We start from the raw sequence: 26,938 nt of genomic DNA, 5'->3' as shown, positions 1-26,938 counted from the left end.
AGGTGGTTGTGGTAAGAGGCTCGAAGATACAATGAGTTAGCTTACATGAAAATGCCTGCACACTGCCTAGCATCAAGTAGCTCTCAGTGAATACCTCTTCCTTTCCTTCATAATAAATAGAACTGAGTCTTCTGTTTAACTCTTGACAAAAATAAAACCAATGTCTTTTTCTTAGATGAACAGTTTCTTCACTTGAGTTTTTATAGGAGATACACTCTAAGTACAGATAGGATTATATAAGTATAGAAACAAAAAGCAAAGAAAACATATCTTGAGAAGCATCTAATAAGCAGCTTTCTTTGTTTCATGCTGACATGTTTTGTGGTTACAATATAGGCTTCCAATGAACACCGGATCAAAATTAAAATTCTAGGCAGGCATTCAACTTTTATGATTGTGTCCATTCTTCACTGAGCATGGGAAACGAATGCTTTAGAAGTTATTTATTGAAGATATTCCCATAGTACTATTACAAAGTTCACTTCCAAAAGAGGCCCTATCCCTGTAATGTATCTGAGTAAGTGAAAGCTATACCAGGTTTCTTGCGTTGTACTTTAAAAATTGTAGCAGGATACTAAAACCATATTTTAAAGAGGCTTTTCTGAGGCTAGGCCACAGCAATTTTGCAAAGGTCCATGACAGGAAAAGAGGCCAAACAAGTTTCAAAAATAAAGAACACCAATCTAAAATAATTTATGACCACAATTTGAATAAAATTAAATATAGAATAATTAGCAAAAAGCATTTAATTATAGTTTTCCTATTATGAATGTAAAGTTGGCAAAAACGCAGTAAGACTAATCAAAATCAGGTAATAGTTACCTCTGCGGCCTTGCTTGATGGTTCCAGTCCAATCATATTTGCTACTATTAACTGATGTAAGAGTTGAACTTGAGCCACACTTAGGAAGAAGTCCAGGTTTGTGGTTATATTCACTTCCAAGGAATGGCCACACACTAAAATCTCCTAAAGGAAAAAAAAAAAGTTGAATACAGATAAAGATACATGATAGCCATTAGATGATAATTTATCATTCTTACTTATTTGACCTTTACATGTTGATGAATTCTCCTGGGACTCAAGTTCATATGTTAATGAGAATAGCAGAAATGGAGAGCACAGCCACTCAACATAGTTTAATGGATTAATTTAATAAACATTTATGAGGTCCTGCTGTGCGCTGGGCCGTGCGCTAGTTGCAGGGAAACAAACTAACAACACAAACACTAATATTTTTTTTACTATTTCATATACATTTGGCTTTTTCATACCTCAAACTACTAACATCATTTCCATATGTAAGTGATGATGTAATTCTTTAGCATAATCCTGTTCATTCATTCAAACTAACAAATATTTACTGAGCATCTCCTAAGTAACACGCACTATACTCAGCTGCTAGGGATAGCACAAAGAATAAGGGTGGCTTTGAATGGCAACCTGCTCTTGAGGAGATTACAATCTAGTTGGGCAGACAGATGTAAACAGGCAATTGTAGGCAAGAAATCACAATCACAAGTGGTATGGTTTGAGTATTCCCCAAAGTATACACTCCAAATGATTTATAACAAAATAGTCCTGAAGCCAAAGACAGCTAGACTAATTAATTTCACTTCTTCAAGCTGCTAAAATCTTGGCTGCATTAGGTAGATGTCCACTACTTAACTGATGCTGTTCTGCATAACTTGAGTCACTTCAACATTCATCATTGGAAAACCATTCAGGGAAGGAAAAAAGAAGAAAAAAACAGACCCGAAGTTTCACTTAATAAGCAGAAGTTCTGCCTCCTGTCAGGAAGAGAACGTGGACAATGTTCGAATGCTTGGAAATGTCCAAAGAACCTTCTCCTTACTAGTGTCATCTAAGGGAATGGATTTAAGGAGACTTATGATGGGTCCAAATGCAAACTACACAGCTTAGAGAAGATTATTACAGCCATAAAGAATAGCATGTTGGAAATGAATATTCCTTTTACTTTTGGGTTAAATAACCCTTTCCCCCACAAGTCCTCTGTATTTATTATAATTAGACTTCTTATTTTATTCCTCATACACACCCACATGCTCTCTCTCTCTCCCTGTCTAAAATAAATACATAAATCTTTAAAAAAATAATAAAAAGAGGATAGAAGAAGTTAATTGGAGTGTTATGAGGATTAAATGAGTAACTACATGAAAAGCAATAACAGTACTAGAAACTATTAATTTTTAGTTACAATAATAACATTGATTATAAGCAATTTGACATCGTGTGCACTAAAACTAAGAAAATCCCTAACTTACAAAGAGAAGCTACTCCATTATACAGACTAAAATGAAACCTAAATTAAGTTCTCACCTCAGTGTGCATATTTTCTGGAGAAATTATTTTGGTGAAAATGATAGCAGGTGCTCCAGTTATTCGGACAGAAAAATCTGTTAAAATGGGAGTCAAAATTGCTCTTCTTTCTTGATGTCGTCGTATGCTAAAAGATAAAGTAAAAAATTATTAGCCATTTCATTTTTTTCAAGGATTCTTTTTCATTAAACTTGCGCACGTCTTCACTACAAACAAGTATGACAAAATTACATTATTATTTCGAGAGTGCCTATTTGTACATTTTATAGTCATAGTTTTACAACTTCAATTCTTAACTTCAGGTTAATAAAAGATAGCATAAAATTACTGAGAAATCCAGATGCAATTAATTTCATAATAGTCACATCCTTTTAACAAATTACTTTGTTTTTAATTCCTTTTGTTCTTATAAATAGTTTAATCTTTTCTTACCAATAATAACCTTCCTATTTTGGGATAATTTTTAATTTCCTATTTTTACTATTTCTGACTCAGGTGACAACTGCCATCTTCCCAACCTCATTAGGTTCACAAGTATATATATCCTCTTAATCTCTGAACGACCTTTTTTTAAGCTCTAAGAACTGTCTCAGCTCATGGATTATTATTGCATATACGGTTCATGAAATAGCTTTTATGACTTTGATACTGAATCCTTCTTCACAACAATCATGTACATGAAGCAAAATCCATTACTAGACCTGTATTACTTACAAGGAAATGAGGATCAGGGGCTAGCCTAAGGCCACCTGATTGGAACAAAGTTTCCACTGTTGGGTCAGATAGCAGAATAGCATTTGGCCTCTATTTTAATTCTTCCTTATACATTCTCACCTTTGATCAGTTATGTAGTACAATATTTCTACTTTACATTCAGAATAGCTAAATGTTAGTAATTTCAAGGAAGTACTGCAAACATGGCAGAAGATGAAACTGGAAAACACTACTGAGAAACTGAAGCTCGTGCTAGTATAGTTCTTCAGGTCTACTATCCATATTCTAAGTTTTCATTTTATGCAGTAATATAGTTCTACATTTTACTAGCAAGCTGTACCTCAAGAGTTCCTTGGAAACATTAACTTAATATTCCTTACAAATATGTCTCTATAATTCACTTATAAAGTGATAAAGTTGAGATGAGAGAACTGGCATAAATTATCTCATTAAAAAGCCCAGATAAAACTCAAGTTTTTAATATCCTTTTCTACCAGAGTAGTCTAGAAAGTAGAAAGTACTAGTATCTTTTGTTCAAACTTGCAATGGGCAAAGCTTTACATGGTGTCTGCCAAAAAAGCAAATTGGATCATCTGGTTCTGTGACACATAAGTATTGGATTTCAAGAAAGTCAATTTTAAAGAATTAAGTGATCTGGTGAATGGAGGGTAACAGGAAGAAGTATTAAAATCTGTGAATACAGAGGAAAGGTTGCGATCCTGAGAGACACCATAATTATAGCTTAATAGCTCAAGTTCCATAAAATGGTCAATGTGAGAAACATGTAACATCTGATGTGCTCTCATAGGGGAATGTTAAAATATATGATGTATTAAAAATACCTTAAAATGGAAAAGATGGCAGGAAACCAAATAAGAGCAAATATTAACGAAACACCCAATGGGGGAAAAAAGAGTATTTATACATATCAAATTTTTCCCCATTATGTGATGAATTAAATCAGTAACACAACACATGAAAGACCTTAGATATAAAAAAAAATAAGTCAATAGTCCTATAAAACTATAACTTTTCTGGTACATAATGGTTTTTCTTTTGTGTTATTTCTTGTAGGTCTTCGAGGTAATGACATATATTTCTTTAATCATTAAAAGTTTTTATAGATTGAAATACTTCAAAAGAAATAAATACTGAAAAAAATCACTACGAAAATTAAATTCTGCCAATATTTTACTAGATAAGAGCATAGGATTTAAAATTTAAAATTTTTCCAGAAACAGACTCACTAAAATAAAATACATAATATATGGGTAACATATAGCTCAAGAAAAAAATCAATTAACTAGAATATACATTTGAGAAAATTCCAGGAATGTGCTAAAGTAAACTTTAAAATGGAAAATTCAAAAGAAAAGAGACACGGAGGGGCAGGTCCGACATATTTAATTTGTCGGTCCGACATATTTAATTTCCAAAAACAGAGAATAGAAAGTAAGGAAAAGGAACAGTATCAAAGAGTTAATGGCTGAGAATTCTCCAGAACTCATGAAACATAAGAACACACGGATTCAAGAAGTACAATGAGTCCTGGTTCAGATAAATACAATAACATCCACAATCAGGCATCTCTCGGTCAAAGAGCTAGCTGATCACCTATGACAAATGAAAGATGGTAAAACCAGCTAGAGAAAAAAGATAATCTATAACATGCTAAGACATATGACGTTAGGAGAGCTGTGGAAGAAATATTTCTCTGGTATACTAGAACAATGATTTAGTATTTCTACACTGTCCACAGAAACATGGAAATGAAACAGTGATTTGTACCTGTCAGCTAACATGGAGGATTAAATCCACAGAAATTTATAAAACCCTGTGTAAGGATTAAAAAAAAAAAGGCAATCATAAAGTGCTAAACAAATAACAGGAAAGTAATCATATATGTTAACAAAAACTATTCAGTTAATCTCTGGTAAGAGTAGATTGTAAATAAGGAAAAGTATAGTTCCCTGAAATTGTTAGTATGCAAGAAGGCATAGGTACACCTATACTCGTGAAAAGACATGTTTAGGAAGGCTGTGCTCATTTTTCCTGAGCTCAGCAAAATTATACTAAGGTTCTTCTGCCCATCTTCCATACATTTTGGAATGACACTGTGGGAAATATTAAAGCAGTTTAAGAACCCTCTTTCAATAATTGCATATTATGAAAGACTATATGTAAGTAGGAAAAATGGTACTAAGGTTTCCAAAATATTCCACTAAAAAGACAGAATGAAAAGTGCCAGATGGTCTGTGTGTGCATCAAACAGTTATTATTCAACACGAAGACTTTCTTGGTATGGCTTTATAGCCGAGCTTTAGATAGAAGATACCAGACCAGAAGATACTTAAGTCTTGTTCTGGTAATCCTCTTGCAGAGGTTATTTCTCAATATAAAAAACAGTAATATTCACAGCCATTTATTGTAAACAACCTACTAATTGGAAAACTGTTATAATTTTATTACTGTCTTATTTGTAGAGATTCCTCTTATTTTTAGAGGATTCTTATTTACTTATTCATTTATTCACTTTTAAAGTTTATTTATTTAAGCAATCTCTACACCCAACGTGGGGCTCGAACTCACAACCCCAAGATCAAGAGTCACACACACTTCCCAACTAAGCCAGCCTGTTGCCTTGACAGAAGGTTCTTGAGGATAATATGAATTTTTTATAATTTAAAAATCAAATATATAATTAAGAGTTTAAACCTATTTTGCTGTTTTGGGTTTTTTCCCAAGAGGAACACAATCCAGTGATCTAATGCAATTAAAATCCAAACTCCCTTTGACCTATAAAGCCATTCATAATTTAGTCCCTTCCCTACCCTAAACTTTACTTATTATTCTTTTCCTCCCAGCCAGCCATGATCCTTAAGTGTACAAAACTGATTTCTACTCAAAGCTCTCTACTCTGCCAGAACACTCTTGACACAAGCACTCTAGGAATATTTGCATGGGCAGCTCATTCTTGTCATTAGGTATTAGACTAGGCCTAATGTAAAGAAATTTTCCACAGACACTTATCCCATTATACTGCCATATTACTCTCACAGCATTTATCACTGTGTGAAATTTTGAGAACATGGACTGAGTGTCCACTATTGCACCAGGCCCTCTGCTAGGTGCTGGAAATACAGTGGAAAAGACAGATGTGTGCAGCTCAGTTTAGCAGGGAAAAAAAAAAACTAAAAATAATCATAAGGTAGGACAAGTAAAATGATAAGGAAAAAACAGGCAGGTATGGAAACTTCCAGTAGTGGACCTAATTAAATGTAAAGACATATAAAGCGTCTGTGAATAATGCTGCAAGAACTACACCCCGAAATGAGGATAATTTTCAAGGTACATTTAAATAAAATGCTAGTACAAATTTATTTTGACAATATTAAATAATGTTAAAATATGTGCACTCTCTAAACAAAACAAGAAGAAACAAACGAAAATTATCCCACCCAAACAAACAAACCAAAACTGTGGTTAATATATTTGTGATGGAGATTTCAGTCTTTAAAAGAAGGTCTTATGGGCATAGCTGTATTGAAATATCAACTTAACTCAATTTTACAGAGATGTTCAATTGTTAACAGCTCTGGTTATAGTTTCCAGTTGTTTATATCTATAGTCTGGAACTCCTGCATCTTATTCTACTTGATAGCTCTTTCTTCAAGGAAAAACTTCAAAACAAAACTTCATGCAGGAGGGAGATGTCAGGGGACTGCTGAATGCTTCTCACATAAAAGGACATTAGAAATTGAGGATATCAATGGGAATATACCAAGGGAAAAACAGGGGATTTATGTTTTTTTATTTCATTTTTAAAGCTTTAATAACATGTATTGATGTACCAAGCGCAGTGCTCACAGAATAATACTGCATAATATATAAAAGTTATGTGTTGTACATATGCATTTAAGTAAATGTTGATATAACCTTGTTTGGATCCTTCTCTTGAAAACAAAATGTTGAATGGAGGGAAGCCTGGCTATTTAGGGCTTTGGATCAATCTGGGCATTATTATCTATATTCATATATGTGTATATGTGTGTGTGTGCGTGTGCGTGCGTGTGTGTGTGTGTGTGTGTATAGCAATTATGATGTTAGGGGTTGTAAGAACTATAAATTAATTGAAATTATAGGGGGTCTTAAAATTTTATGATATACTATTGTGATGATTATATTCAATTTAAATATTTTCTGATTTTTTGAGTACCTACTGTCTGTCACTAAGTATGTAAGAAACAAAGAAGAAGACTGGCCAAGACAGATCTGTCCTTTTATCTCTACACCACCCTTTCAGCTTGACAAGGACACCCTCAGCCTATATGTAAGGAAGCTAAACCACGGCCTCCTCCCCCTCACACAGGTCCAAGCACCGGTCACCGAGTGAAAAGGCAACAGTGACTAGGTAAGTAACTTGCATACAGTAGACATCAGTACAGGTTATTCTAGTTCTCAGTACTTCATTTCCTCAGGTTATAAAATAAGCCCAGACATAGTAAAAACGGTTGCTAAGAGAAAAAGAAACAAAAGTGATTAACTAACAATGAACTTTAGCCTGAGTGTAAGGGGTCAGAATACCGAGTATAGGAAAAGTAGTTGAATGAGCGGAAGCAAATCAGGGTTCTATACTTGGCTCTACTTCTAGGTGACATTACACAAGGCAAGGAACCTCCTCAAACTTAGTTCCTTAAGGTGGTTTTGTTCTGTAACAACTTGCAAAGAACAGTCCAGATCTGAGAGAGAAAAACTGCATGAGATTTGGAGGTATGAGGGAACTAAATACTGGCCAAAATTCTCTCAAAGGCATGCTTTGTAGAACAATGAAATTCCGACTCTGTGGTGCCGGCAGATTCCAGCTTGTCTTCTGTCTTCTTGGTTCTGTGACCAGCTCTTTTTCCTGACCACTGGCCCTGCTGACCCCACTGGCTCACCCCCTGCACAGAGGCCACAGCCTCCCATGGACTTCTCTCCCAGCCTCCAGTGGTCCCTCCAGCGGCTGGACATGCCTGTGACATGTCTCCGATTCACAGTCCCCTTTAGATCCTTACTTCACAGCTTCCTCACAATTGAGCAAGGCCTTATTCCTAAAATAAATCCCTTATGCTCTAATATGTACAGTGGTTCTGCTGCCCTGACTGAATCCTAATGTATTCTCTCAACTGAAAAACTGAGGTTTTAGGAGGGAAAGATCTACAAGTTTTAAAACGTGATCATTTTTATGCTTAAAACTTCCCTACTCCCTTCTCCCCAACATACACACAGAAACACACTTTGACTAAAGACAAAAGCTGAGTAATGTATGCAGGAGGAATTAATGAAAACCATTATAAAGGCTGTTATTTAAAATCTGTCGAAGGAGGGAGCAAATTATTCTTCACTATTTTTTTATCTTTTGAATTTTACCTGTAATGCCTATTGAAAAACAAAAATATAATCATATTAAGGTTCTGCTTATATTTCTATCAAGATTAATCATCACTACAAGGTACATCAGATCTAAAATCTCTTGTCTTCATTTGAATCAGTATCTCTCAGAAACATTCAGTTACTTAATCTATACCAGTTCTACTTAATCGTTTAATCATTCAACCTTTCCTTAATTCACTCAATTCTTTATTAAGTGCCTATTATGTGCCAAGCATAATATTATGTACTGGGTATACAGAAGTGAGTAAAACATGTCACATTTTCATACTCCTAGCCTTTGAATCTACTGCTTTCTTAGTTCAAAATGCCCCCTTGTCTCTCCTGCCACTCAGACTCTGTGGAAACAAATTCAGAAGTTGTATACTCTGCGAGACCTTCCCTGAAAACCCACTCACAGAGTGAATTACTTATTTCTTTCTTTAAATTTTCTATTTCATACCTACGTCAATTTTAGATTTATTGTATTATGTATCTGTCATATCTATTAGCCTGAGATGTCCTACGTACATGGAATGTGTTTATCTTGATTTTGATGTGGCTCTTCTATAATACTAAACATCCTATGTCTACCATAGTACTTTACTCCCTGCACTCTAATAGGTAATTAACTATTAATTCTTTGGACACTGAGCTCTGTAAGGGAAAGGGACATATCAGAAATTATTTCATTTTGTTTCTCTAGTGTAAAAGACATTCTATGGCATTCAACTGCTGTTCAGAAGCCTTTATTTTTGACAAGAATGCCAAGGCCACTCAATGGGGGAATGAACAGTCTGGGTGCTGGGACAAATGGTGCTGGGATAATTGTATATTCACATACAAAAGAAGGAAGTTGGACTTTACCTCATACCATATACAAAAACAAACAAACAAACACTTCTCAAAAGGGAGCAAAAATCTAGCTATAAGAGTTAAACCCATAAAGCTCTTAGAATAAAAGACAGACACAAGTCACCAGAAAGAAAATACCTAGGAGTAAACTTAACCAAAGAGGTTAAAGACCTGTACTCTGTAAACTATCAAACATCAATTAAAGAAACTGAAGATGATAGAAACAAATGAAAAGATAGTCCAGGCTCATGGTTTGGAAGAATTAATATTGTTAAAATGTCCATACTACCCAAAGCAATCGACAGATTCAATGTAATCCCTATCAAAGTACCAAAAGCATTTTTCGCAGAACTAGAACAAATAATAATAAAGTTTCTATGGAACCCTCAGTAGTCAAAGCAATCTTGAGAAAAAAAGAACAAAGCTGGAGGGATCACAATTCTAGATTTCAAGATATACTACAAAGCTGTAGTCATCAAAATAGTATGGTGCCAGCACAAAACAGACACATAAATCAATGGAGCAGAACAGAAAGCCCAGAAATAAACCAATGATTATATGGTCAATTAATCTATGACAAAGGAGGCAAGAATATACAATGGGTAAAGGTAGTCTCTTCAATAAATGGTGCAGGGAAAACTGAACAACAAATGAATGGCACTGGACTACCTTCTTATATCATACACAAAAATAAACTCCAAATGGATTAAAGACCTAAATGTGAGACCTAAAACCATAAAAATCCTAGAAGAGAATACAGGCAATAATATCTCTGATAGTGGCCATAGAAGCATTTTCCTAGATATGTCTCCTAAGGCAAGGGAAACAAAAGCAAAATTAAACTATTGGGACTGCAGAAGCACCTGGGTGGCTCAGTCAGTTAAGTGTCTGACTCTTGATTTTGGCTCAGGTCAAGATCTCAGCATTGTAAGATTGAGCCCTGCACTGGGCTCTATGCTCTGCATGGAGTCTGCTTGAGATTCTCTCTCTCCCTCTACCCCTCCCCCAACTTGCACATGTATGTGCCCAGTCTCTTTCTCTCTCTCTGTCTCTCTCTCTCAAACAAATAAAATTTTAAAAAAACAACAAAAAACTATTAGGGCTACATAAAAAGCTTTCGTACAGTGAAGGAAACCATCAACAAAACAAAAAGGGAATCTGCTGAATGGGAGAAAATATGTGCAAATGATATATCTAATAAGGAGTTAATATCCAAAATATATAAAGAACTTAAGAACTCAACACCAAAAAACCCCAAAAATCCAAAAACCAAACCCAAACAATCCAATTAAAAAATACGCAGAGGACCTGAAGGCACTTTTCCGAAGAATACATACAGATGGCCAATAGACACATGAAAAGATGCTCAACATCAGGGAAATGCAAATCAAAACTACAATGAGATATCACCTCACACCTGTCAGAATGGTTAAAGTAAAAAGCACAAGAAATAACTATTGGCAAGGATGTAGAGAAGAAGGAACCCTTGTACACTGTTGGTGGGAATGGAAATTGGTACAGCCACTGTGGAAAACAGAATAGAGGTTCCTCAAAAAATTAGAAATAGGAATACCATATGATCCAATAATTCCACTACTGGGTATTTACTCAAAGAAAATGAAAACACTAGTTTGAAAAGATATATGAACCACTATATTTATTGCAGCATTATTTACAACAGGCAAGATATGGATACAACCTAAATGTTTATTGACAGATAAGTGAAGAAGGAAGATGTGGTATGTGTCAATTACATACACACACACAGGAATATCTTGCAGCTATAAAAAGGATGAGATCTTACCATTTGTGACAACATGGATGATTCTAGAGGGTATTATGCTAAGTGAAATAAATCAGACTAAGAAAGACAAATATCATATGATTTCACTTGTGGAATCTAAAAAACAAAACAAACAAACAAAAAGCAGAATCAGGCCATAAATAGAGAGAATAAACTGATGGTTGCCAGAGGAAAGGGGGTGATGTGGATGGACAAAATGGGTGAAGGGGAGTGGGAGTACAGATATATTCCATTCGGTTATAAGTCATGGGAATAAAAGGCACAGCACAGGTAATGTAGGCAACGATATTGTAACAGTATTGTACGGTGACAGATAGTAGCTATACCACAGCATAACATACAGAAAAGCTGAGTAACTATGTTGTACATCTGAAACTAGTATTACGTTGTGTGTCAACTATATGCAAACGAAAAAAAAATCAAAACATAGGCATAAATCTTCATGACCTTGGATCTAGCAACGGATTCTTGGAACAATGATAAAAACTTGTGCAAAGATCATTATCAAAAAATGAAAAGATCATTTATAAATTACGTATCAGATAAGGATATAGCATTTAGAATAAAGAACTCCTACAAATCATCAACAATTTAAAAATGGGCAAAAGGCTCGAGTAAACATTTGTTTTTTTTTAATTATGTCACCATTTTTCTAAAGAAGATATAAAAATGGCCAAAAAAACACATAAAGGGCTTAACATCATTAAGCATTATCGAAATGCAAATCAAAACCACACCCAATAGGACGGTTACAGTTAAAAAAAAAAAAAGGGAAATAAGTGTTGGTGAGAATGTGGTGAGATTGGAACCCTTGAGCATTGCTGGTGGGAATGTAAAATGGTTCAGCCACTGTAAAAAATAGTTTGGCAGCTCCTCAAAAGTTAAATATAGAATTACCATATGATCATGAAATTCTACTCTTACATATATATCCCTAATACCTGAAAACAGGTACTGAAACGGGTACTTGTACACAAATGTCCACAGCAATATTATTCATAATAGCTAAAAAGTAGAAAGAGCCCAAATATCCATCAACAGATGAGTGGCTAAACAAACTATGGTATTTACAGACAGTGGCATATTATCCAACAGTAACCAAGAATGAGGTATTGGCACATGCTACCATGTGGAAAAACCTCCAAAACACTGTGTTAAGTGAATGAGTCAGACACTAAAGGTCACATACTGTATGATTTCTTTTATATGAAATATCTGGATAGATAAATCCATGGAAACAGAAAGCAGACTGGCATTTGCCAGGGACCATGGGGAGAGAGAAGGATGTAGAAGAAAGTGCTTAATGGGTAAGGGATTCTACTTTAGGGCGTAGGAAATGTTTTAGAATGAGACAGAGGTGGCGGTTACAGATGGGGTGGTGGTTACACAATACTGTGAATATACAAAATACCAGTGCATTGTCCACTTTAAATGGTTAATTTTGTGTAATGTGAATTTCAACTCAGTTACTAAAACACACTCACAGAAACACAACTATTTATTTAAATGAATTAAAGGAATAAATAGGAGAGATACAACTGAGTTAAGGCTAGATGCTCATAAAGTTTCCTAGGAAAGTAAGGCCCATCTTTGCTGATAGAATTTGTGGTTTTTAAGATGGCCTATAAAGGTGGGTGGGTGGCTCTGTCGGTTAAGCGTCTACCTTCGGCTCAGGTCATGATCTCAGCGTCCTGGGATTGAGCCCCACATTGGGCTCCCGGCTCAGCGGGGAGTCTGCTTCTGCCTCTTACTCTCCCTCTGCTTGTGTGCATGTGTGTGCTCTCTCTCTCTCACATATATAAATAAAATCTTAAAAAAAAAAGACCTATAAATTATGTAAGCTGGAACTTCCTAAACCTGAAAACCGAATGAAGTACAAGAAAGATGGAACCTGACCCTGATTCCCACCATGTGATGTCTACAGATCGGGGCTGGTGTGGTACATATAAGGTGAGCACCAGATCCTCCATGCAGGACCTGCTGCTAGGAGTGCTGCCCGCATTCCTCTCCTGAAATGTACCTTGGCCAGCAGTGGAAAATTTTTCACCCAAATTTGCACCCCTATTCAGGAGCACATTCAACCACTATCAATGAAAGGCTATAACAATACATTTTTTTTTTATGTGAGAGAGAGAGAGAGGGCATGAGTGGAGGGGGAGAGGAGAGTGAGACCTCCTGCAGACTCCCTGCTGAGCACGGAGCCAGACGCAGGGCTCGATCCCACAACCTCAAGATCAGGACCTGAGCTGAAAACAAGAGTTGGACGCTTAACTGACTGAGTCACCCTGGCACCCCTGTAACAATATATTTCACACTATGAAAGTGCTTTGTGCTAGGGATAAATCAATGGACTGGACGGTGAAGATCTGTCCTCAGGACCCAGACAAAGTATACAGATAATTAGAATTAAATATTCCAAGTGACATGTTAAGAGCACACAGAAGGGGTATTAACCTGCTCTCATGGAGGCTCAGGGGAAGACCTCCTGGACTACGTGAGGCTTCCTGAGGCTTGAAGAATGATGGGAGTTAGGCAAGTGAACAGGGGGTGTTAAGAGAGTTCCAGGCAGAGATCACATATCAAGGCCTAATAGCAAGTGACAAACCTTATTTTCAGGAAGCTGAAAGAAGCTTGTTATGAATAGAGCCACAAAGAAATTAGAAAAGAATGTGGGTACCTGAAAAAGAAGAAGCTTATATAGAGTACAGACTACCACTTGGTATTTGGTTTTAGGAACATTATTTATCTTGGTTAGGCCTCAGTTTCCCCATGTAGAATTAGCTCATATCATTACTGCAAAAATTAATTTAAGTAGTGATAAATATTATAAACTCTATTATTGAAGTTGTTGCTATCAATATGCCAAGACATAGATAAATACAGTTTTGGTGGTAAGAGAGCAGAACCCCAAAGCAATCAGCATTCCAAGAGCCATACAAGAAAGTTTACATACACACAATGTTCTACAGAAATTCAATCAAATAAACCACCATGGTGTGTTATAAGCAACAGATGTTAGTAAATCTTACAAGGAAAAATAAAAAAGAAAAAAAAAGAAAAATGAGAAAATAGTTAACACTTTTTCATAAAGACCTTCAGGTTTACAATATACAAAACTATCTTTAATGCCTAGTATCTTCGTTCTAGCAAATAATTCTACTTTACTAACTCTTTTGAGAAACCACAAGTAGCCTGGGTAAGAGGGCAATAGCTCTACAAATCCTCCCACTTACATTCAGGACTAATTCCTTTAAAAATGTTCTCTGTGAACACAGGTGCTTTAAGTTAAAGTGGATTAAAAAAATAAATAAAAGCAACCCAGAGCTTTTGTTACTTTTCTCCTCTTATCATCATAAACAGAAAGGAGAGATTAAAAAAAAAAATCTGATCTTGAATACAATGGATATCAAGTGAAAATGTGAATGTACCCTTAGCCTGAAGTGGAACCTTTCATCAAATAGCAAGCGTTAAAAAAATACTGACATAATCTTGAATTTGTAATAATTACAGTGTAACGGTAGGATCAGCAGGTTTCCAAGCAAAATCATTAGTTACAATTATAAAATATATTTTATTTTGGTCATGTAATACAGAAGTGGTACCAAACATTTAGGTCGGGCATGCTGAAGACTGTATCACCAACTGTTCTTCTGGCAATGAAATATTAGAAAGTGTAGAATGTTTTTCAATAATTTCCTACCTGCTGGCCATATTCCACTCAAGGGCTGGGTTTTGAGAATTTCTTTCACTCTCTGTTAGCACCCCTCCTGTGCCACTTTCCTTCTCTGGTTTTAGTTGATCCCACTGTGCAGTACCAATATTGATGGACTGTAGGTCTATTTGATATTGTCTATCTTCAATTTCTGATCCAGGGTCTCGAAGAATTCCCAAGTTCAAAGCTCTCCTGTAAACACAATGAAAAGACGTAAACAAATAATATATTCTGTTTATTTTATTCACTAGCATAGTATCATTACCATTTTTTTTTCCTTTGGATTACTGATGGATTCACTGGGTTAATCAAATCTCTGAGGCAGGTATTAGGAAGTAACCACATAAGATAACTTGAAAATGTACCCAAACTTATCATGTACAGTAACTGACCCTACAATGATTTTTTTTACAGCTCCCAGCTCTGTACTGTTTTTCTAAGTACTTTCACATACATGATTTCAGTCCTTGAGATGCGTTGGAGGCTCTATTTTTATCTCCATTTTTACTAAAGAGAATATAATTCAGAGAGGTTGAAAGACTTAGGCAAAGGTACTGAGGTAGTTTGTGACAAAACCACAACTTAGACCCAGGCTTTGTGACTCAAAACCCAGTCTTCTTTCCAATGCAAATTACCCACCTTCTTCAGGACTTTTCCTGCCTTGTGAGGAAAGAAGATAGGGCTTTGTCAATCTATTGCACTTCCCTACCCCTTGCCCTTGGTTCTTTACATAACCCAGTTGTCACCTAGACTACACGTAGTTGAGAAGACTACACTGTTAACTGAGGAAGACACACACTGAGGATTACTGGCCCATACAGAGTTGAAACTTTGATCTTATTGGACCTAATGCTAAGCAAAGAAATAAAATCATCAATAGCATAAAGCTAAATTAGAAGAAGCAAAATGTTAAATTTTTTGTGAGCGTTTTAGAATGAAAATAGCAAAGCAATATGGTAGGAAGAAAAGAACTGGGTTCAGGGTTCGGAGGCCAGATAAACTTATGTTTGTGTGAGTTTGGGAACATTTTAGTTTTGTTGGTTCACAAATGCTTTAAAGTGAATCATCAGAAGGAAAATAATATTAGGCCTCTATTAAAGTTTCAATGAACACAAAAATTTTAATAATATAGAGACTAAAAATAACTTTATTAGTACAAATATTTTAAAAAACCTACAACTGCAGCTATTAAAAAATACAATTAAATTAATTACATCAACTGAACACTAATGAAATTAATTGTGGGGGTGGGGTGGGGAGAAGGAAGCATGGGTCCTGGTCTGAAAACTACAGAAAGTGGGTAAGAGTCCAATTAAGACTATGCCATGGCTAAGTAAGCAGTATGGGTCAGACCATGCCCAGAGGCTGGTTAAATACCTATGGGAAGGTGGGTAACTGCTATGACTCAAGATGGCAGGCTTCTGGGCCAGCTGCTGGGGAAGGGAGACTGGGCCAGGCAAGGTAAGGGCTGAGCATAACGAATTCAAGTGAAGAGGGGAGCAGGGAAAGAATTGGAATTGAATGAGCAGGCAGTTCAGGTAGGGTGATATCCAAGAGAATTACAATAGGGAATAGGGAAACAAATAGGCATTGGTCTAGAAATCATAGCAAGAGCCAGAGAAAGAAATGGATGAATTCTCATTTCTAAAGTTAGAGCTCAACCTGCTGCTTTTTTTCCTTCTCTTTTCTAACTTAGAAGAACTGTAATCTAGGAATGGGCATGCAAAGAAAAATAGCCTAAAATTTTACTTGAACCAAATAATTACCTTAGAAATACAGCCCATAAAATGGGACATGAACCTTTTCAATTTGTCCTAATGAAGGCAAACAAAAAAGAATGCATGAGGATGGAGATGGCAGGGAGTGACATTCAGAATATTCCCATTTTGGTACAATGTTCTCCTTTTATCTTAATATTGGTATAATTCTGCTTAAAGACCCACCTCAGACTTCACTTTCTATGAGGACTTTGCTGACCAACCTTTCTCCAAACTCATCTCTCCCAAATCTGTGCTCTTGGGGTTTCTCTATACTAAAAGTACAGTAACATCACAATGACTTGTCAGGTTTTCCCAATACGCCATATATTTTTTTTTTTAAAGATTTTATTATTTATTCGACAGAGATAGAGACAGCCAGCGAGAGAGGGAACACAAGCAGGGGGAGAGGGAGAGGAATAAGCAGGCTCATAGCAGAGGAGCGTGACGTGGGGCTCAATCCCATAACGCCGGGATCACGCCCTGAGCCGAAGGCAGACGCTTAACCGCTGTGCCACCCAGGCGCCCCACGCCATACGTTTCTTAAAGTCAGGAACTAGCTCTCCTATCAAGCTATCAGTAAATGCTGTTTCAGTTCACTGATTTGAACGGACATAAATCTTGACAAATCTCAAATGGAGAACCTACATGTCCACAGCAGTAAGAAAACAGTTTTTAAACAGCAAACTTTTAATTCGGATGCACATAAATTCAGACATACAGTAAGTATCTTGTGTTGTTAGTTGCCTAGCTTATTCCTTAGATTTATTCCATATAAAAGTTACATTTCCTTATTGTAAACTAGCCAATGCTGTTTCCATTTTAAATAAATTCCCTACAGACATTTTTAAGGTGAATTAAAATAAAGAATTCTTGAAGAAAAAGTATGTTATGAAATACAGTCAGTGCTCTATTAAAAGACAAAGTAACTCAGCCCAGCATTAACAACAGTCTATTTCCCTTGGCACATGGATGATTTAATCAGAAGATTACAACCACAAAACACTGAATTTCATCAGAGTTTTTCATGTAGGCTTGAAATATCTCACATTTTTTTTCTTGGTCTTAAATTGAACTATATTTCTCCTATCTATCCCTGGAGAACATGACTTCTCAGAGGTTCTCCTTCCCTATGCAAATAGTTTGCATCACGAGCAACAACCAGATACTTCTAAGCATGCTAATTTTAAAATTCCAAACTTTTTAAGAATCAGGGTTGGGGGGGGCACCTGGGTGGCCCAGCGGTTAAGTGTCTGCCTTCGGCTCAGGGCGTGATCCCGGTGTTATGGCATCGAGCCCCACATCAGGCTCCTCTGCTATGAGCCTGCTTCTTCCTCTCCCACTCCCCCTGCTTGTGTTCCCTCTCTCGCTGGCTGTCTCTATCTCTGTCAAATAAATAAATAAAATCTTTAAAAAAAAAAAAAGAATCAGGGTTGGGGATTTATATTCTCTCCTCTTGTTTGAAATTAAATATCTGTCATTTAACCTGATGTGAAAGTTCAGGGAAATTTAAAATATTTCGGTATGTAAGTCCAACTTAAAAGCTAATTGCAAAACCACTTAAATCTGAGCTGTAGAAAATAGGATAAGTGAAAGATTCACATGAGCGTTACCCTCAGACTTTCCAATGATCATGAGCATGAAGAAATTATTTAACTTCTCTGTGGTTTAGTTATTTCAATAACTAAATACAGAGATAAATAAAATATATGACTAGAAGTTAAACTATTTATAAAGAGGTCCATTATAAATTTTATGACCATTTCTGAATAGAATCTTAAATGGTTCTGAATGAATACCATATCTAATCACCAACTAATCACAGATGTGTAGGCACCAAGAATAAAACAAAGTCCACTCTTTTAATTATGAAAAACCATAATGAAAACTATAAAGATGAAAGTTAAGTATTTCCAGGGTCACTTGTTTCCAAAATACAGCATATCAGAAACCCTGAATGAACTTTCTGACTTAAACAACTAGAATGCTTAACAAAAATTTAAAGTATCTTTTTAAACACATCTTAGAGCTGGCACCAGAGAACAGAAACTTCGAAGTGCCCCCTCCCCGCCAGCCCCCCTCAAAGGGAAACCAGGAAAACTAATAAATAAGCACCTGCCAAAGCCAGCTTGCACTCTTAGGGTTTCTGCTGAATCCTGCAGACACCGATTTTCTGCTCTGATAACTGCACAGGAGATAAAGCACAAGGCCCACCCAAGATGAGGAATCAATGTAACTACAGACCCTACATATAAAGCCGGGGTCACAGAGAGCTACATAAACGGTGAAAGTGTGAATTAGAAACAGCCCTCCTAGTGAGCCTCTTGGTGAAAGAACGGTTCTGTATCTCGATGCAATGGTGGTTACAAGAACCTACATATGTGATAAAACTGCACAGAACTATACACACATAAACACAAAGGAGTACACAGAGAACTGAGGAATCTGAATACAGCCGTGGATTGTACTGATGTCAATTTCCTGGTTTTGATACTGTTTCCTGGTTTGATATTGCTATATACTTATGCAGGAAGTTAAGACTTGAAATGACAAAACTCCTAGAAGAAAACATAGGGGCAAGCTCCTTGGCATCAGTCTTGGCAATGATTTCTTGGATTTGACCCCAAAAGCAAAAGACAACAAAAACAAAAATAAATAAGTGGGAGCACATCAAACTAAAAAGCTTCTGCTCAGCAAAGAAAAGTATCAACAAGATGAAAAGACAACCTCTCAAATAGAAAATTTTGCAAACCATATATCTGGTAAGGAGTTATATCCCAAATATACAAGGAAGTCATACAACTAAACAGCAAAACCACAAATAACCAATTTAAAAATGGGCAAAGGATGTGAAACAAACATTTTCCAAAGACATACAAATGGCCAACAGGTAGATGAAAAGATGCTCAGTTTAGAGCAGTGAAAATACTCTGTATGTTACTGTAATTATGAATATGTGCCATATGTTATTCATTTGTCCAAATCTATAGAATGTATAACACCAAAAGTGAAGCCTAACATAAACCATGGACTCCAGGTTGATTATGATGTGTCAGCGTGGTTCATCAATTGTAACTATGTACAACTCTGGTGGGTGGGGGATGTTGGTAAGGCTCAAAAGTAATGAGCTAAACATAAAGAGGCAGAATAAACTAAAAAAATTTGAGGGAAGGAAATAAGAACAGAAATCAATGAAATAAAAGAGGCAGGGAAGTATCAACAAAGCCTAAAATAGATAAATCTCCAGTACTAAAGGGAAAAAAAAAAGCTAAAGATAGAAGGCCTAAGAAACTAAATTTGCAAACAAAACAAACAAACAAACAAAAAATCCCCCACACAACTATGATGCTGTGGAGATTAAACAGATAGGAAGAGGGTATTAGAAAGATTTCTAGGAACAAAGATTTTACAACTTATTGTGGAAAAAAATCTCTAACTTACCACTGCCCTGAAGATATTATCCTTTCCACCATGGGATTAATATAAAGGTTGTCCTCTCATTTCTTCCACCAGATATAATGCTACTTCTCCTTTGTAAATTCTTTTTCTATGTAAAAATGACTCCTTTAAACTATATCCTGACAGTTAAAACTGCTGGTAATGTAATAACTAGTGAAAAGCAACCAAATGCTTCCCTATTCCGTGCCTTACTCAAGACTGTCAAAACTCTATCTTCCTATCTCAACGGCCAATAAGCAAACTTGCATTCATTCTTTCAAAGAATATTTAGTAAGCACCGCATGCCAGGCTCTGTGACAGGCCCTACAGATCCTGGGTCCCTCTGTGATCCCTGCCATAACACAGCTTATAGTCTAGTTGGGGATTTATAGGCAATTGCAAAAACAGTTAATGCTGTAAAAGGTTAGGCAGAGAATGCACCTGGAAGCACAAAAATGGGACCTCTGACCCAGACCTAGGGGTCCAGAAAAGAGGAAGCAACATTTAAAGGAGTTAAAAAAAAAGCCCGATCTCATTTCATGTAATAAAAATAATTAAAAAAAATTTTTTCAGGGAGAGGAAACAAGAGGTTCAAAGGTCCAGAGGTGTGAGAGAGCAGCATATCCAGAAACCTTGGAAATGTTCTGAAAGGTTGGCATGGAGAGAAGTATGGAAGGAGGTAAAGCCACAGGCTAGTGAGGCTTCAAGTCACAGAGAGGCCCTTTCATCACAAAGCGTCCGAGAACGGCACCAGGCCCAGACTTTGGGGGTGGAGGGGTGGGACCCCTCAGGCTTGCCTAGCAAATTGGCATTTTCTCCTCTGCCAAAAAGGTTACAGAAATTATGTTGTAGCACAGTAGTCAAGACTAGAGAAAGACCTGAGTTTCTGTCTTAATTGTATGAACTAAGTGAGATAAGGAGCCTAGCATAGAACTTGCCACATCATAAAAACCTCAGTAACTGTTAGAAAAAAATCATCCTACTTTTTTCTCTCTTCCTACTTTTTTCTCTCTTCAGCCTCTGTATAAAATATTTTTTTTTTAAAGATTTTATTTATTTATTTGACAGAGATAGAGACAGCCAGCGAGAGAGGGAACACAAGCAGGGGGAGTGGGAGAGGAAGAAGCAGGCTCACAGCAGAGGAGCCTGATGTGGGGCTCGATCCCAGAACGCCGGGATCACGCCCTGAGCCGAAGGCAGACGCTTAACCGCTGTGCCACCCAGGCGCCCCTGTATAAAATATTAAACAACAGTGAAATGATTAGAAAGTGAGAGGAAGAAAGACTCACCGGATAAAGCACACATTCAGATTCTGAGAAAACAAAAGCCTAAGCAAACAGCACCACTGACCCTACATTTAATCACACTGAGTGAATTCTACCCAAATTTTCTATTTTCATCTGTTTCATCAATCTAAAAACATTTTAATAGCATTCTGGGTTAGTTTGTAATAAACACCCTACTTTCTAAGACAGGAAACAGTTTGTCATGGACAATTTAGGCCAATTAAAAATATACTTGCATCTTTTAAAAAAACACATTTTCTTCAATAATTTTTTAGCCTCCTAAGATATCAAATCCAGGAAACAATGTATTCCTGTGTATTTTCCCAAGTATAAAATTTAAATTACTGTTACAAATAATATAGGTAGGCCATTTGGCTTATTAGTTTATGTTAATATAAAGATGAAATATATTTAAAGAATTAGCTCTTATTCACAAACTTTACAAGTTTGGCATTTCTTCGATAAAAATGAATACAGGGTAATTTTTTTCAGACTTAGATAATAAAATCTAGTTTTTCTTCTCTTTTTTTATTATGTTAGTCACCATACAGTGCATCATTAGTTTTTGTAGTGTTCCATGATTCATTGTTTGCGTATAACACCCAGTGCTCCATGCAATACATGCCCTCCTTAATACCCATCACCGGGCTAACCCATCCCCCTCACCCCCACCCCCTCTGAAGCCCTCAGTTTGTTTCCTGGAGTCCATACTCTCTCATGGTTCGTCTCCCCCTCTGATATTCCTTCCTTCATTTTTCCCTTCCTTCTCCTAATGCCCTTTCTCATTACATGATCCCTATGACTTATTTTCAATTCTTTAAAGTCAGAAAACATACAGTGGTGCATTGATTTACTTCATTTTCCACAAAGTGCTTGATTTTTTTTCTCAAATTGAAATACTCACTAATCTTTATTTTTTAAAGTATAAGATGCCCATTTTGTTTCATGCATACTTAAAACCTATTCTGGTCATCATAAGACATTCAAAGTACTTTATTTTTCAATACTAAATTTAAAAAACCATTCAAAATGTTTTCATTCAAATACCATATAGTAACTCTTAATAAGCACTATGAGAGCAAGATGTCTTGTGAAAGATGTATTCAACTAGATATTTTTTAAAGGTATAAATACATACAGTCACAATCTGAAGATAATTTATTTTCATTTTTTCAAATGCTGGAAATCATTTTACACCTTTTAAAATGTAATATTCCCTAAGTAAATAACTTTGTAACTTAAAAATAGCCTGTCAGAAGTGAAAAACAATTTGACTTCAAAGCCAAAAATAAAAATACATTTTAATCAAGAGAGCTTTGATTTAGTGCACATTTTCACAGCATAAGAAACAACTGCAAAATCATTATAGCAAAGATACTAATAAAATGATACTTTACTAGAGAACTCACCACAGGAAAAGAGCTTTGTGGCTTTAGTGAGGACCAGGATGCCTAATATTTATAATGTCTACCTTACAAAATATAACAAACCACCTAAGTGTCCATCAATGGATGAATGGATAAAGATGTGATATACACATCCACGCAATGGGACATTATTCAGCCATAAACACACACACACACAATTTGCAAAAACATGGATGGACCTTAAAGGCATTATGCTAATAAGTCAGAGAAAAACAAATACTGTGTGATCTCCTGTATATATGCAGTCGAAATAAAAAAAAAGATCAGAGAAAGAAATCAGATTTAGGTTATCAGGGGACGGAGGCAGGGAAAGGGGGAACTGCAGAAACATGGTCAAAAGGTACAAACTTCNTTAGTGAGGACCAGGATGCCTAATATTTATAATGTCTACCTTACAAAATATAACAAACCACCTAAGTGTCCATCAATGGATGAATGGATAAAGATGTGATATACACATCCACGCAATGGGACATTATTCAGCCATAAACACACACACACACAATTTGCAAAAACATGGATGGACCTTAAAGGCATTATGCTAATAAGTCAGAGAAAAACAAATACTGTGTGATCTCCTGTATATGTGCAGTCGAAATAAAAAAAAAGATCAGAGAAAGAAATCAGATTTAGGTTATCAGGGGACAGAGGCAGGGAAAGGGGGAACTGCAGAAACATGGTCAAAAGGTACAAACTTCCACTTTTTTTTTTTTTTAAAGATTTTATTTATTTATTTGACAGAGAGAGACAGCCAGCGAGAGAGGGAACACAAGCAGGGGGAGAGGGAGAGGAAGAAGCAGGCTCATAGCAGAGGAGCCTGACGTGGGGCTCGATCCCACAACGTGGGATCACGCCCTGAGCCGAAGGCAGACGCTTAACCGCTGTGCCACCCAGGCGCCCCCAAACTTCCACTTTTAACACATATCAGTGCTAGGGATGTAATGTACAGGAGAACTACAGCTAACACTGCTATATGATCTATAGGAAAGCTGTAAGAGAGTAAATCCTAAGAGTACTCATCACAAGGAGAAATTTTTTTCCTTTGTTCTTTTCTTTTTATTGTGTCTATATGAAAAGATGGATATTAGCTGAATCTATGGTCTTAATTATTTCACAATATATGTAAATCAAACCATCATTCTGTATATTTTACAGTGATGTATGTCAATTATTTCTCAATAAAGCTGGAAAAAACCAATATACATACAAACTTACAGTTATTAGATGAATAAGTAGTTTTGGGGATCTAGTGTATAGCATAGTGATGACAGTTAATGGTATTTACTAAGAGTAGATCTTAAGAATTCTCATAAAAAAGGTTAACTGTAAAATGATGGATGTGTTAATTAGCTTGATTGTGGTAATAATTTCAAAATATACACATATAAAATGATTGCTTTGTACACCTTAAACGTATACAATTTTTATTTCTCAATTTATCTCAATAAAGCTGAAAGTACATGAAAATATATTATTAAGAAAAGCTTATTTTGTTTCAATTCCTAATTAAGTTTTTCCTAGAAATGTTTGATATCATAAATAGAATCAAATTTCCTTGTCTTAAATTCACATACCTCTAAAAGCTCTATGAACTTTGCTCTTTCTCCTTATTACAGTCTTCAAGACCTTTTAGCAATTCAAATCAGGAAAGGGGGTGAGTCAAGATGCCCATAACTTCCTTGCCCTTAACACAAAAAGCTGCTTTATTGGCTAAAATGTAGGAGTTATAATTGTAATTGCTTTGCCCTTCCGAAACTCATCTCCCATACCATTTGAACCATTCAGCAGGTGGTGTAGGAGGGTAAACTAAAGTCTGCAATAGTTGGTCAATAATATAATCATAAGGAACCAAAGAAGACTTTAAGTATATAACAGGAAACATAGCTTTAATGTTTTCCTTTTTAAATTGATTTAGTCTGGGTCAGGCCTTTTGTATGTTTACATAAGGAACAGCTCATGTTGAACCATTTAGACTGCTCACTGCTGAATAGGCATATCTTGGGAGCTCACTGTACAGAAATAAAATTTGTTACTTACAGCTCAGTTGAGATCTACAAAATGTTAAACAAGCCAGAAAATAGGAATGTAAAAAGAAGTAAAATTTATGTGCCTTGATTCAATTAAATTAATCTCCATTTTAATCACCAAATATCTATAGTGACAGTAATTTTGAGAGTGTACAGGGCAGGGGATATAAATAGTTGACCATCGGGCTGAAGACTACTGCTGATTTCCACGCCCAGTGACTTAGGGCAGGGGTTCTCCTCCTCAGAGTGCAGAAGAATCACCTGCGAGTTTGTTAAAAATGTTAAGTTCCTACCTGCAGAAATTCTGATTCAGTGGGTCTGGACTGGGGCTGAGGACTATGCCTTCTCCCTTGTTTGTTTGAATGTAAAGTAGCATTTTAATTGATTTTAAAACCAAATTCTAATACTGAAAGCATTGCTTCTTTGATTTGGAACATCATAAGTCTGGTACCTGAAGTGAAAGGAGCAAGGACAAGAACCAGTAAATCCAAGGCTATTTCTTTCACAAAACGGAGATTAATACTTGTCCAGCTTCCTTCACAGACTTGTTTAGACGAAGCATCTCTTCTCCTCAAGGCCAAGATCTCTGTTAATTTCCCTCACCCTTGAAAACTGGATCAGTGTCTATTTTCTCACCTCTATGTACTTAGCCATAGGCCTTGAAGTTGAATAAATAACAAATACTCATCTTTCTTCCCTTCATTTCCCTTGGGGACTATAAACAATCATTTTTTTCTTTTTCTCTTCTGTATCTTGAACCTTCAGACAAAAACTATGTTGAAGTTAGTCTCCTTGGAAGAGAGAGAGGCTCTCCCTAAGACCTGCATCCTCTCCAGCTACCACCCTTTCTCTCATGTTCCCATTCCACCAGAAACTTATCTTTCTCTCATTATTTCTATTTCCTCACAATTTATTTTCCCTAACCAAGAACAATCAGGTATCACCCCTCCTTCTCCTCTGAAATTTTCCTGGAAAAGGTCCCCAACTGGTTTTCTAATTATCAGATCCAGTGGATGACTTTTAGTCATTAACTCACCTAACTTTTCTGGGTACGTGACAATTCAAAATGGCAGTAGAGCCTGCTGGTGAGGAGCACAGACTGCATACTTAGCTGCCTGGATGGATAATTCTAGCTCTGCCACCTCCCAGTGGGTACCTTGAGCAAATTAAAGTTTCAGTGCTTCCTTTTATTCATCTGAAAGGTGAAGTCACTGAAGGGAGTCAAATCAGGTGCTTCATGCAAAGTAATACCTGACACAGAGTAAATGATTAATATATATTGAAAGCTATTATTATAACAATCTTTCTCATTATTAAAATTTTCTTCCATGACCTTGTGTACTTCCCACACTCCCTCAACTGTCCTTCTTTAATCTCCTTTATTGGATTCTTTTCTTCTGTTTGCCCCTTCAATATTAGTGACTTCCAGAGCTCCATCTTCAGATTCTTTTTAATATACATTCAGTAGCACAACTGATTCACAAATGCCAGTATATGTACTTCTCAATGATATCTCCAATGAAGGAGATAGGTTTCCTAGGATCCCCTTACATTTTCTGGCCCAACCCATTTTATGATGAATGGCATACATTTGAACGACAGTTGGCTACCACTAGAGTTCCATGGTCAAAGAAAGCGCAGTATAATTAAACTGTATTAAGAACATACATTTTATTTTTTGTTTTTTAAGATTTTATTTTTAAGTAATCTCTACACCCAACGTAGGGCTAGAATTTATAAGCCCAAGATCAAGAGTCACATGTTCTTCCAATTGGGTCAGCCAGGCACCCCAAGAGCATGAATCTTATTGTCACAATCCTATTCAAATTCTGGTTCTACCATTTATAAGATATGGATCCTTAGAGAAGTCAGCTAACTCAGTGAATATCAGTGCCCTTTCTAAGGGAATAGTGGTACCTAGCAACATAGGATTTCTTTGGGATTAAATCTGGTAATTTTAATTAACATGTTTACTAACTATACATGACACCTGTTAATGTTATTAGTGGATAAGAAAGAAGCCACTGGGGGCGCCTGGGTGGCACAGCGGTTAAGCGTCTGCCTTCGGCTCAGGGCGTGATCCCAGCGTTATGGGATTGAGCCCCACATCAGGCTCCTCTGCTATGAGCCTGCTTCTTCCTCTCCCACTCCCCCTGCTTGTGTTCCCTCTCT

At 36.3% G+C, this 26,938-nt stretch overlaps 1 protein-coding gene across 7 annotated transcripts in view; it reads right to left on the bottom strand.

Moving 5' to 3' along the window:
- The window catches only part of VPS13B (vacuolar protein sorting 13 homolog B), a 768,204-nt gene that overhangs the window by 251,672 nt on the left and 489,594 nt on the right, over positions 1-26,938 (bottom strand). For all 7 annotated transcript variants that reach the window (XM_034668364.1, XM_019810220.2, XM_034668365.1 and 4 more), the window contains 3 exons: positions 14,820-15,023; positions 2,338-2,464; positions 823-966 (listed from right to left, as the gene is read on the bottom strand). In XM_034668364.1, coding sequence (XP_034524255.1) covers positions 823-966; positions 2,338-2,464; positions 14,820-15,023 — 475 coding nt within the window. The remainder of the gene's footprint in view (positions 1-822; positions 967-2,337; positions 2,465-14,819; positions 15,024-26,938) is intronic.

This window comes from Ailuropoda melanoleuca, chromosome 9 (genome assembly GCF_002007445.2).
Source record: "Ailuropoda melanoleuca isolate Jingjing chromosome 9, ASM200744v2, whole genome shotgun sequence".
NCBI lineage: Eukaryota > Metazoa > Chordata > Mammalia > Carnivora > Ursidae > Ailuropoda > Ailuropoda melanoleuca.
This window is presented reverse-complemented; position numbering and strand designations above follow the sequence as displayed.